The sequence below is a fragment of the Apteryx rowi genome, unplaced genomic scaffold (assembly GCF_003343035.1).
Source record: "Apteryx rowi isolate R43461 unplaced genomic scaffold, aptRow1 scaffold_12, whole genome shotgun sequence".
Taxonomy (NCBI): Eukaryota; Metazoa; Chordata; class Aves; order Apterygiformes; family Apterygidae; genus Apteryx; species Apteryx rowi.
The window spans coordinates 3,054,038-3,066,100 of record NW_020447419.1 but is presented as its reverse complement, the minus strand read 5'-3'; the positions used below and the strand labels follow the sequence as shown (position 1 = coordinate 3,066,100).

Genomic DNA, 12,063 nt, shown 5'->3' with positions numbered 1-12,063 from the left:
TTCTGAACTACACAGAAGCCCACACAGAGATTACGCAGCATCCCCAGGAAGTATATCCTTCCAGCTACACTGCCTTTTTATCCCAGTTTATTGAGGAACTCTTGAACTGACCGTTGTTCACTGCTCGTGTTGTATTCACTGGTGTGCCTCAGGGGACTCTCTTCTTTCAGCAGACCTCCTGTGTGACATATCCTGCTCCTACGTTCCTGTAAAACTTTATTTTGGGTTGGAAGGAATGTATTAGCAAAGTGCCAAGACATAAGCTTCTGACTTCAGGGCCTACTCATGGATAGCGATGTAGCTCAGCAAGGTTTCATAAAGGCAGATCAAGTGATTGCTGCTTCTGTACCTCCTTCATGGGCCTCTGATATAGCAAGTCACAACAGGACAGGAGACACTAGGCTTCACTCCACTGCTACTTCTCGCTCCCACTTGGACAGACAAGCAGTTATACATGGAGAATGCAGAGTTTTGTTTTTTTAAGATACATCTGGATTTGTGACATGGTCAGTAGTTCTGCTGTTAATAGGCATCTGCTAGGTTCAGTCTCACATTTATGGACACAGTTTGCCCAGAGAGGTTGTGGAGTCTCCTTCTCTGGAGATATTCAAAACCCGCCTGGACGCGATCCTGTACAATGTGCTCTAGGTAACCCTGCTTGAGCAGGCGGGTTGGACTAGATGATCTCCAGAGGTCCCTTCCAACCTCAACCATTCTGTGATTCTGTGACCATAGCCCTCATTTGGGATGGCTTCTGCAGCACATTTCCTACCCTTTCCATAGGGCAAGTCTTCTTTCTTCTACAAAAGTCTGCTGGATTTTTGACTAAGCACTAGATTGCGCAGGAGAACTTGGAAATCTAGCCTATGGGGAAAGCTAAGCTCTACTCAAACATGGGCACATGCTTTAGGGCCTCACACATTTTTGCAAATGATCTTGCAGAGTTTCCTGAAGAATCTTAAAGTAGCTTTAGGAGCGGGTTACTGCTTTTATGGGACACACATGCTGTGCTACTTGGCAAAAATGTGGGAGGTCTTAACTTTAAACATCAATGCCTCAGTCATCCATTTCTTCTAGCTACCCAAACAGGATAAGTTGCATTATAAATTCCTTTCTTTTAATGTTTTATTATACTAGAAGAAAAAGAATTTTAATTTATGGGGATATAGAAAGGCATCCAGCTTTAGTTTCTGAACTCCAGCAACTTAAAAATAGCCATTTCTTGAATAATAATAAAAAAATTGCTTTGGGATGAGACATTTTATGCCAAGTCACAGTCCAGAGCAGAATTTTATGGTCAAGTTATAAACTTGAAAAATATGGACTTATAATGGAAATCCTGACAGACCCTAGTAGGTGCTCCTATAATATCTTGAATCTGATTTAGGAGTAGTTTTCAATAATGCTTTCCCAAGCCAGTCTGTTGGGGACTGCTAGGAAAAATGTAATGGCTTTTTTCTTTCCCGCTAGTTCAGTGTACTTGATGAGAATGCTGGTATGTTAAGGCAAAGCTAGCCTTTGGGGCTTTTGCAGCCGGCAGCCGGCAGGTCCCCAATATCTGAGACCCTATAAATGTCAGTGCTAAGTGCACCTTCCATTTAACAAAACAATAAATTGTCTATCTCTGCGCAATAAACTGCCCATTTCTGTGCCTTTGCAAAGGCAGATATGAATTGTAAAGGGCTGAAAATCTGTGTCTCTGCTTTTTTCTAACAACCATGAATCACGGAAGTGCTTTTGGGAACACTGGAATTTGTGGAAGAGGGAAAGGGGAAGCCCAGATAATCCAGAAGGAGCTAGATCAAGACTGGAGAAAGGGTGACTGCTCCCTACTATAAATCTCTCCCAGCCACCGAGAGGCAGAAAACAATTACCATCCCCACCCACAGGTCAGCAGGCCCCTAGGCAGTATAGCAGGGCACAGCTCACTAACACAGGATGTACCGCATCATGCAGAAAAGAAATCCAACCTCATCTGCATTAGTAGTTCAGGCCTTAGCTCAAGGCGACAAGGTTATCTAGGCTTGTCTTCTAGTCTCTCTTTGCGGTCAGTGGAGAGAGTGTCACTGTCAGAGGAGTCATCTCACCCAGCTTAGGTGCCTCTAGAGGAAAGGACTTGATGACTAGCCCTGAGTAGCTGGCAACCTTGTCAACACCTGAACTTAGGGGAAATGAACCTCAACTATAGCGAGAGTACTGTATAAAGGGATCCATGCAGAATTTAGTTGTTCAAGTGCAACCTTCAAGGCCTAGGTATCTCCCATTCTCCCAGACACTTAAAAATGTCCTCCGACAAGGCTCAGAACATCCTATGCTTGTCCAGATGATCCATACTCAATGCGTCTTCTTGCCTTTGTCTCCTAAAAGGCCTATTTCAGCAGCTCTGTGCAGAGCACCAGTAATATGTTGTAAACTTGGATTTCCGCACAAAATGCAAGAGCTGCCATGCTCCTTTAAAGCGAACTTAAAGACCATGGTGAGAGATGTACTTTCATGCAATGCATGCATGATCAAAACCACAGAGGGGAGGGAAGAGCAATTCCCACCCTCTTCCCAAGCTGCATCTCCTCAAGTCCCACCACAAGGATTCAAGGATGGGAGAACTTGGTCAACTGATTCATCACATACACAGACTACTAATGTAGAGACTGGAAACAGAGGAAACAAGGATGGTCCTGACTTTATAGCCTTGTATGAAAAGGCACATCTTCCAAGCCCCGCTTCAAAAATTGCTGATGTATTTAAGCAGTAATTGCCTAACGCATTGCAAATGACTACACTTAAGTCTTCTCTGTCATACAGAGATAAGGGACTACTCCTGCTTCACAGGAAGCTGTGATGGTTAACTATATTAATGACCATAAACAACTCAAACACTATGATACCGAGGTTATTATGCAGCAGAGCCTTAGAGAATCAGAGGTCAGCGCACAAAGCTGGGAGAAAGGTATCTCTATAATTTTTATATAAGCCTAACCTTACACTTCTGTTTCTGTTGCTCTGATACAACCTTTCAGATTCAAATATCCCTCCTCCACAAACTGAAACAATACATATGGTTCATGCACCGATCAATCAGCTAGTATTAAAACCCTCAGAAACAAATGCATTATTACAAGGGAAATGAGGAAAAAGAGGTCTTCCCCAGACCCTGTAATGAGAGAAGACAACGCAGAAACTCTGGCGGCAGGCGTGATGCTCCGGTGCTCATGTCCGAGCACTGAGCAGGTACCAGCTAGAGGGAGCCAAGCAGCCAGAGAATGAGAGTGAGGGAGAGAGACAATGGCACTAAAGAGTGAGCAGTGGAAAACAGGTTGAAAGAACAGTGCGACAGTGAAAGAGGAAATACACAAGTAAAGAAAGGAAAGGACAAAATTATGGAGAGAGAAAGGGTGCAAATTTGGCAAGTAGACAGTCAGTCTGAGAGAAGGGAGAGAGAAAGCAATGAGAGAGAGGAAAAAATTTGCTCAATATTTAAGTTGGTGAATTTTATTTTGTGTTCCTTTGTTTTAATGCTTTTCATGGAAAACTTGTCCTGTGGGATACTAGATTTACGAGAAGAGAGAAAGAAAGTTATTAAACAGTTACATTATTTTAATACTGTCCAATGCTCCAGATGAAATGACTGGGTAAGAAAGGGAAGAAAACACCAAGAAATTCTCCATAAATATGTATGTAACTATGTGAGAAAAGGAGGAATACTGTGCTGGTGAAATAGAGTCAAAGTTGTAGTTAATTATTTTTAATGGGACCCAATTCCCTGATTTATTTGGAGAATTATTTTCAGAAATAGCCACAGCAAATAATAGTCAACAGAAGAGCAGGCAGGCTCTGATTCTGTGGCTCTGCATAGCAGCAGCAGCTGTAGGACTCAGCACACCCACGTTCATCTGAGCATGCAGGATGAGACACTATGGCTAAAATCCTAATATTTATTTCCTACCCTGCTCTTAACAAAAGAAAAAAAAAATCTTAGTATCTGAGAGGACCAAAAGAAATTTCCTTAGCCCTCACGAAAGCCCAAGACAGTCCGGGTAATCACAGCAGGAAAGAAATCTTTCCCCTTCTGCCACTTAGAAGCTTGAAGAATGGATGCACAGTTCTTTTGCACAGATCCATCTGAAATTTTATTTCAAGGGTTTCTCAAGTTCATATGAATCGCTGGAACTCATTGTGCCTTCCAGCAGGGTACCGAAACAGATCTTGGGCATGGGCCGGGCAGGCTAATTTTCCTTTCAGCATTGATGGTACACCCTCTTTCCATGAGATCTCTCCAGGGACACCAGAAAAAGTTCCTTAATTTCAACCTGCCATCTGCAGGCATGCAAGCTTTCCAGGAGAGAATGAAAAATAGTCATGATGAATACAAACACAAAACTGCACAGAGGGATTCAGGAAAGTAAAATGGTGTTTTCCCCACCTATTTTGATTTTGCTCCTCCACATAATTAAAGTCCTGTTTCAATATGGCTTTAATTTCATAGTCCTTGGTTTAGATCCTACTCTTCTACACACCGCACTTTCTAATAGAGCAGCCCCATTAGTAAACTACATTCATGCTAATGTACTTGCTTGCAGTGATAATTATCACAGCCCTTAGCCCTGGTCCTTGCCAGTGTGAGCACGTCAGGAGAGGTTGGTATAGCATTATAATTATACAATTAGCCTTGTCATGGCAAGGAGCTTTGGGAATAGAGACATCTTGAAGCTTAAAATGTGGACAGCTGATAGATGACTGTCATTAAGCTCCTTTGTTCACTCTGCGGTGGAATAGTCACTGGGCTGTAAGGTAGGCTGCTTTAATGAAAAAGACAGACCTTGAACCACAGCCACTTTTCCCCACCTCTTCCCAACCTGTCCAGTCATCTCCGTTTCCGCCCACTTCACACAGCTTCTATCCGTCTCTCACCCCTGTCTGCGGCAGAATAACAAAAGCCGTCTCTAACAAGTCATTCCTAATCAATGAAGTCTTGATGGAGCGGAGTAAAAAGGCCCTCTCCTACAATGCAGCCAAGTGGACCTTATTTGCCTCCAGCCCTCCCTGTTTAGAGCTTCCCTCGCTCCGCATGTTTGGAGCGCAGGCTGAGATCRGTTTAATTTAGAGATGCGAGGTGAGCACTACTCCAGCTCCTGGGTCAGCTTCTCAGTTGCATAAATCACATAGATCCTTTGAATTTCGCATAGCCTATGAATGCACATCCAGCTGAGAAGTACTGCCCTGGGCAATAATAAAATATGCCTTTCTAAAAAGGCTGGCATGGAAAGAGGTTTCAGGAGCAGACAGGAGACAGGCTATGCTTTTTGCCAAGAGAACTGCAGCAGGCCAGCGAGGCCCATAACGTGAACCAGCTAAAAGGGAGAGATAACAGGGCAGCAGAGAGATGCCCTAGGGAGGCTCTGCAAAGCGCCTTTGGCTTGATGGTTCCTATAGACTCCCAGCTGCAAATCTGCACTGCTGGCAGAAAATCCTTAAAAATAGCAATGACTGCAAGTGTGCTGGAATAACGCTCACCAGACACGACGACATGCATCTGCACCTCCCTTTATAAGCTTCATTAAAATTCAATCCCCAAGTTCCTCTCCCTTTCCCTTTCAAGAGTGTATTCGAATGTTGTTTTCCTGCATACCTGGATAACTGATGCTATGCAGGGCTTTAGTTAAGGTAWTCTGAGAATTCTTTTAATATTGAAAATGGTATAAAAAGTAATCCCCCAAAGTACTTGATTTTCCTTCCATGACATTCCACTGCATCAGCCTACGTACACTTTACCTCATTATTATTCCGAGGTGATGTGAATGGAATTATTATAGTTCAAAATGCAAAAAAACAGGTTTGGCAGCCTCTGAGGGGGGATATGAGCTGGAGCTGAGCAGGGCACTGCCTCAGACCCAGCAGACTTCCACGTGCTTGGTGATTGCAGGCAAGCTGCTTTGCTTTAGGAAGATTGCTTCCCTTCTCACTCTTCCTTTGCTTTGTCTTCTTTGGGGCAGGACAAATTTCTCTGCATTCAAACCCTGCTCAGCAAAATTCATGCAAGTCAACAGCAGCTGAATGAAACCATAATTGTACCAGAAAAACTGGTAAAACTGTAGATGGCCCTGGCTGGGTTCAACTTCTGTGTTGAACCTAGCAGGTTTTGTATGCAAAGTTACAGTAGCCAAAATGCATTTCTGTACAACCCTCAGGGACCGGGGGACAGCCTAACACAGCACTAAAGCCTACTGTAATGCTCACAGCAGGACTCAGGCTATTTTTTCTATTAGAACAACAGTCAGAGCATCTGGCCTCAAACAAAGATACCTTTTACTTAACCTTACCTAGCAGCAGAGTGAAACCAACACTTTCTGACTAGAAACCTCAAGATGTTTTTTTTCTTCAATGTGTTTCTGCAAGAATGACTTTACCCCCATTCATTTTGTCATTCAAGAAACAGCAAATAAAAAAACCTTCCACCAAGTTGCTATGGCCAGTATTTGGGCAGCTGTCGCTGACAGAACTTATATCAAACACCTTGAAATATGAATGTTGCAACACTTTTTTTTTTTTTTTTTTAAGTCCTCCTGGTTTACATTTAAGAAGCCTACACTAGGTGACAAGGATATAATTCACCTGCTTAGATCTACACTGCTGAGCTCTTGCAAAATTTGCTTTTCAATCTGTTTCTCAGGTAGCCAACACTATGGACATTCACAAACTGTTATTGCATCCTTCTCTGCCCTAAGGCCACCAAGCTGGTCACTCTTACTCCCACTCTAGGAAGTATCTTGATACGTGAGGATAGCTTACTGCTTTGCTGGACATCAAACTCCACAAAAACCCCACTGAGCTAAACTCAGTTAAACTCTGAGCTAAAATGTTAAATGTTCAATCCCTAAGTGAGACATGCAAGCAAGACCCAAAGAGACGCCTTGTGTATCTGCAAAGCAGAAGGACAAAACCTCCTTAGACACAGCTGCTAACAACCATGCTTTATGCAGAATGCTTGGGGGCTACTCTATTTTTATAACTTCCATCCATAAAATAAGAAGCCAAAAGCTTCTGGAAAGAGAACACAATTACCCTCCAATGATATACTAGTCAGAATAAATTCAACACAATCTGTGTAAGCAAAAGGAAAAATCGTCCATGCTTTCTTTCAATTGGCAGCAGGTAATACTTAATAACCACCCTGTAGTCAACCTTCAGAAAAGCTCTCCAGAGCCATAAGCAGGTTGGCAACCAGGCATAGCACCTAACTAGTTTTTGCATCTCGTTGCACAAAAGTAGAGACATATGGAAATGAACAGCCTGGAACAAGTGAACTCCAAAGCAATGTCTTCGATAAATAAATGCCCGCACATTGGCAGATGGAGAAAAGCACAGCAGGGAAGAACTATATTGCAGCAGCAACTTAATTTGAAATGATTCACAAAAATCATCCTGTACTTTGGAAACAAGGCATTTCCGATTCCTTCCATCCTGTCCTCACTGGGGAAAATTTTCACCATAAAAAAGTGGAAAGGTGAGGGTAGAAAGATTTATCTAATGAAAGATGCATCAGATGCTATTTCAGGCAGCAGAGAAAGGAGATCACTGAACATTTTTGCCGCTTATTACATTGCTAAACACATTTTTGGTAGCCTTCAGAAAGACACAACAATCCATTCCCAAAAGTCTAGAAAAGCAAGATGTGGAGAGGCATTCTCAAGCTATAGCAGCTTGAGAATGAGCCTGAAACGTGAGTGTGGTCATACAGGTACATGGGATACACGCACCCTTCCCTCAGCGATACAGTGGAAAAGTTGCATTTGATGCAAGAGCCACCTTCCACATTGATTCCTCTGGAAACCTGGCTATTTGCAGGCAAATTGAATCTTTCCTATTTGCAGGCTGCAGGCTGATTCCTAGTCACTGTTAAATGTGACAGATGAATGGAAGACAAGTACTACCACTCCCCTGCTGCTAGGTTCCAACTATTATTCCTTTATTCCATTATTCCTCTTTTGGGGATAAGGGGATTCCTCATCTTGTGATTGCAAAGATTTTCTCTATCACTTCCGAAACATTTTCCTCTAACCTCAATTAGCGTTATAATCTGAGAGCTAGCAAGGAAAGAGGTATTCCTGTATCCATCAGAAAATGCAATGCAATACAGAAAATTCTGTGCAACATTCACTTTACTCTTACACATTAAGTACTGTGCACACCATCACCTGTCCCTACTTCTTTCCTCTCTTCAGTGACAGCTTCATAGATAATAATTAAGATAAACTGCACCTATGCATAAACATACATGATGGGAAAGAGTTTCAACATTCAACTGTCACTCAAGCTCTTCAAAGGTAAGAAGAAAATAAAGAGCCAGTTCCTGAGTTAAAGGAGCAGTTCAGCTCTTTGGAGTTTAATTCTGCGACAGGATTACAACATACTAGGATGGCACGCAAGTAGTCAGGATTTGCRGGGACCTTTTCAACTAAAACAGGCCATCGCCCTACTAAATACCATTGATAYGCATGCAAAAGTAGCAAAACGGAGACCACCCTGTGACTATGCACTGCTTCCCTAAGGTAATCACTACTGTAAAAATAAGAGAAGGAAAAGAGCCACACTTCAAGAATCCAGGCGAGAACAGTCCAGACGAACTGTGATGGCCCTGAGCTAATCGGTCAGACATACGTACCGAGTGCTGCACTTTTTCAAGAAAACACTCGCTCAGTGCTGTCCCCTTCACGAGTAGCCAAGTGGACGAGTTTCACGCTGTAATGTGAGGCCAAGGCAAAATTAACCTCACAGTTATCGTCATACAGAGGAAGATGAATTTAATTAAACTTTGCTACTTCCCCTCAATAACAGGCTACCTTTTGTGATGAAGAATCTCCCCTTCTCTCCCTGACAGTTCATCAGTTAATATTACACATCTGATTTCACTTCTTTGCGCTGCTTGGCTGCCCATCATCTCAGAATACAGATACCTATAATGCCTCATCTCCTCTCCCCAAGAAACCCACATCACGCACCGACTAAGAAAACCAGCAGGCAGTGACTTTCAAATGAGCCTACCTAAACCCAATCCCCACATTATGCCGAAACCATTCGCAATGGGAATCTCTTTCAAACCAGTTACATCTCGGTAAGAATCACCATGGGAAAACCATGACCTGCCTTCTACAGACTCTCCCACAGATCTGCCAGTTCTGCAAGACTTTACCACGGATCAGGGCTCCTCTGCTTCGCTAAATCAGTTGCCTACATGAAGTTCAGAGCAATAGCAAGTACGGCTGTTAGCCCAGTGAGTCAATGGCTGTGTGCTTTCAGAACAGACACAAGTATGTACGCACAAACTGAAAATGAAGGTGGATTATCTTTACATGGAGGGCACTATGTAAATGTTTTGAAATACATAATAGCAGCCACTATCAATCAAGAGAGCAGAGAACAGATGGGAAGGAGGTTGTGTCRAGAGAAAGGACGCAAAGAGGAACATGTATTTTCTCCCCTACCTTCCTTGTTCTGATAACAATTCTAGATATACTCATGCAAATCTCCAGATACAAGCAATCCCCATCAATGTATTCCAGTACCCCGCGTAACTGTGGCTGCTTCACCACCACAGCACGGCAAAATCACGGATACTAATACATCTGCAAAATGCTGCAAGATCAGAATGTGAATTTGCATTTTTTCCCCTTTTTTAGTTTATTTTGATGTATTTCTTTTCTCCTAAATTACTTCATTCCTTTCCCCACTAAAACTCTGACAGGTTTAAATGTTAACTCCAGAATATTTTTTTCTGCTAACCCTTCTACCAAGCATGATGGTAATTCCATCTCCTGTCATCTTCAGTCAGGTTTGACAACAGATGTGATTCTGGATAAAAAGGCCTATTAATGATAAACCTGAAATGCCTCCTCCTCTCGAGCAAAACCTCAAAGCTAGCCAAATTTCTCAGTTTTTTACTTCTGTAAGAAAATATTTCATATCTAAGTTTTTTAAAGAAATGAACGTTTACTTGATGGCTGCCATTTTGTCCAGGAAAACAACTGTTGAATCTCCAGGTTTCTCTCCAGTGTTAAAAGTTTAATGATAGAACTTGAATTAAGATTTATTAATGGATGCTCTAACAAATTCACTTAATGCTGCAGATTTAATGTAAGAGGGTACACATTTGTGGGTGATGTTCATTTTAACCAAAACAATTTAAAAATATTAATAACTTCTGAATAGCTCTCAACAAAAAGTGAGTTCCAGATTCTCATTCACAGTAACATCATTGTACACCATTTTGGTAGCACAAAACAGCCCTTAAAATGGATATAAGCTATGGCCCTTTGCATTCCCAGATCCTGTCACTGTTTGTGACTTGCTATCAATAACATGCTGTAAGTATAGTACTCAAAACCTAAATATTGAGAGTAACACATACATACATAAAAAGCATTGTGCACTAGAGCTGGATTTATGATCTATACAGTTGTTCCACCCCAGCTGAAGTGCAGTCTGTTTCTGAACTATAACGGCTTAACTCTTGCTCCTGAAAATCTCCAGGAAGGCAGAAAGCATTACGCCATGGTAAGCAAAGCAGGATCCAGCCCTTGAGATTGTACATCCCGCAGAGACAAGCGATATTACTCTCCAGCCTCGACTGTTGTGACAGGTCTTAAATACAGCAGAACCGTGATGGTTCCCACAGGAGTGACATGAAGTAAGTATTTATCTTCTCAGCAGTATGTGGGCAGACAATTGACAGCGTATCAGAATTTAGCTGGCAATACAGATTCAGAAAGTCTGAAAACCACAGTCAAGTCAAACCAGCATCTACCAACTCTGCGCTGAAGTGAGAGCAGTGGGAGAGGCTGAAAAATCATTCTGTGCTCAGCTTCAGATGTGACAGAGAGGGCTTCTTCTTCTTCTACTCTTTTTCTGAAAGACCCCATGTTAGCACCAAGTTGGATAGACAGTCATGAAGAAAACTTGATGTACATACTACCAAGTAATCTAGAGTAGTCTAGACAGCCAAAATAGCACATATTTCAAAGCTACCCAACATCCTCGGAAAAAGAAGAAAAGGAAGCAACCATTTTTCCATATCGCTTTTTTGCATGACATTTCATTTGGTTATTTATGAAAATCAGAAAAAGAATAGTATGAACTACTTACCTTGGCTATTTGGACACACCAGTTCAGCAGAAGTTGGGAGCCAATATTATCCTTATGTTCATGAACATAATCCAACAAGCAGCCGTGAGGCATCAGCTGAGTGACTAGCTGAATGGTTGGGCTTAAGCAGACACCCAGGAGTCTCACCAGGTGTGGGTGGTCCATGCTGGCCATGATAAGAGCTTCCTGTAACAACAAAAGGAACAGAAGGGACCCAGTTACCCCACTGTGTTTCAGGGCTATATGCATAGATTTCCCGTTCCGCATAAAGCATTGAAAGTGGATCAGCATCCCCTGATGTACCATAAATTTCCATGTTGTCGAGCCAGCATTAGGCACTCCTAGGCAAAATCTGGTTTGATGTAACGTATGTTATATGGTCCTAAACAACAGGTCAGAGTATCTGCATAGCTCCACTGAAGACTGTCATCAGGAACTCGGCATTGCCTTATATTCCTCTTTTTGTTACAGTCACAGAACTGAAGATGTAAATGTGGCACAGTTGACTGTACTTAAAGAGGTAACTCTTTCTTGTTTTACTTCCCTGAATTAGTTTCTTGAATTTATTTTCCCAGTTTGTGGTCAATCCATCAGGCATGGATGTTGACACAAGTAGAGCACTACACAAATTACCAGCTTTAGAAGTTTGGCCCTTCTAGCGCAGCTCCTGGTCTTCCAAAGTCCTCTCCCAAGTGATCTTGGGTGAACCACTTCATTTTTCCAAGCTTCAACTTCTCACCCATTGCACAGGAGATAATAATCCTACCTTTCTTCTATACTTAGCTATCCTTTCCAGATCGTAAGCTTTTGGAGATTTTCAACTAGCTGGTTGTCCAATACAAAGCACCAGAAGGACTTAATCTTGGCTAAGGTATTCAGTCCTAAAGTCTTGTCTTACAGATCTCCCACTGGTTGCAAGATATGCAG

At 42.3% G+C, this 12,063-nt stretch overlaps 1 protein-coding gene across 1 annotated transcript in view; it reads right to left on the bottom strand.

Moving 5' to 3' along the window:
* ERBB4 (erb-b2 receptor tyrosine kinase 4) overlaps positions 1-12,063 on the bottom strand; it is a 380,218-nt gene that overhangs the window by 90,031 nt on the left and 278,124 nt on the right. Inside the window, exon 19 of the mRNA XM_026088236.1 lies at positions 11,137-11,322. Within this exon, the coding sequence (XP_025944021.1) occupies positions 11,137-11,322 (186 nt within the window). The remainder of the gene's footprint in view (positions 1-11,136; positions 11,323-12,063) is intronic.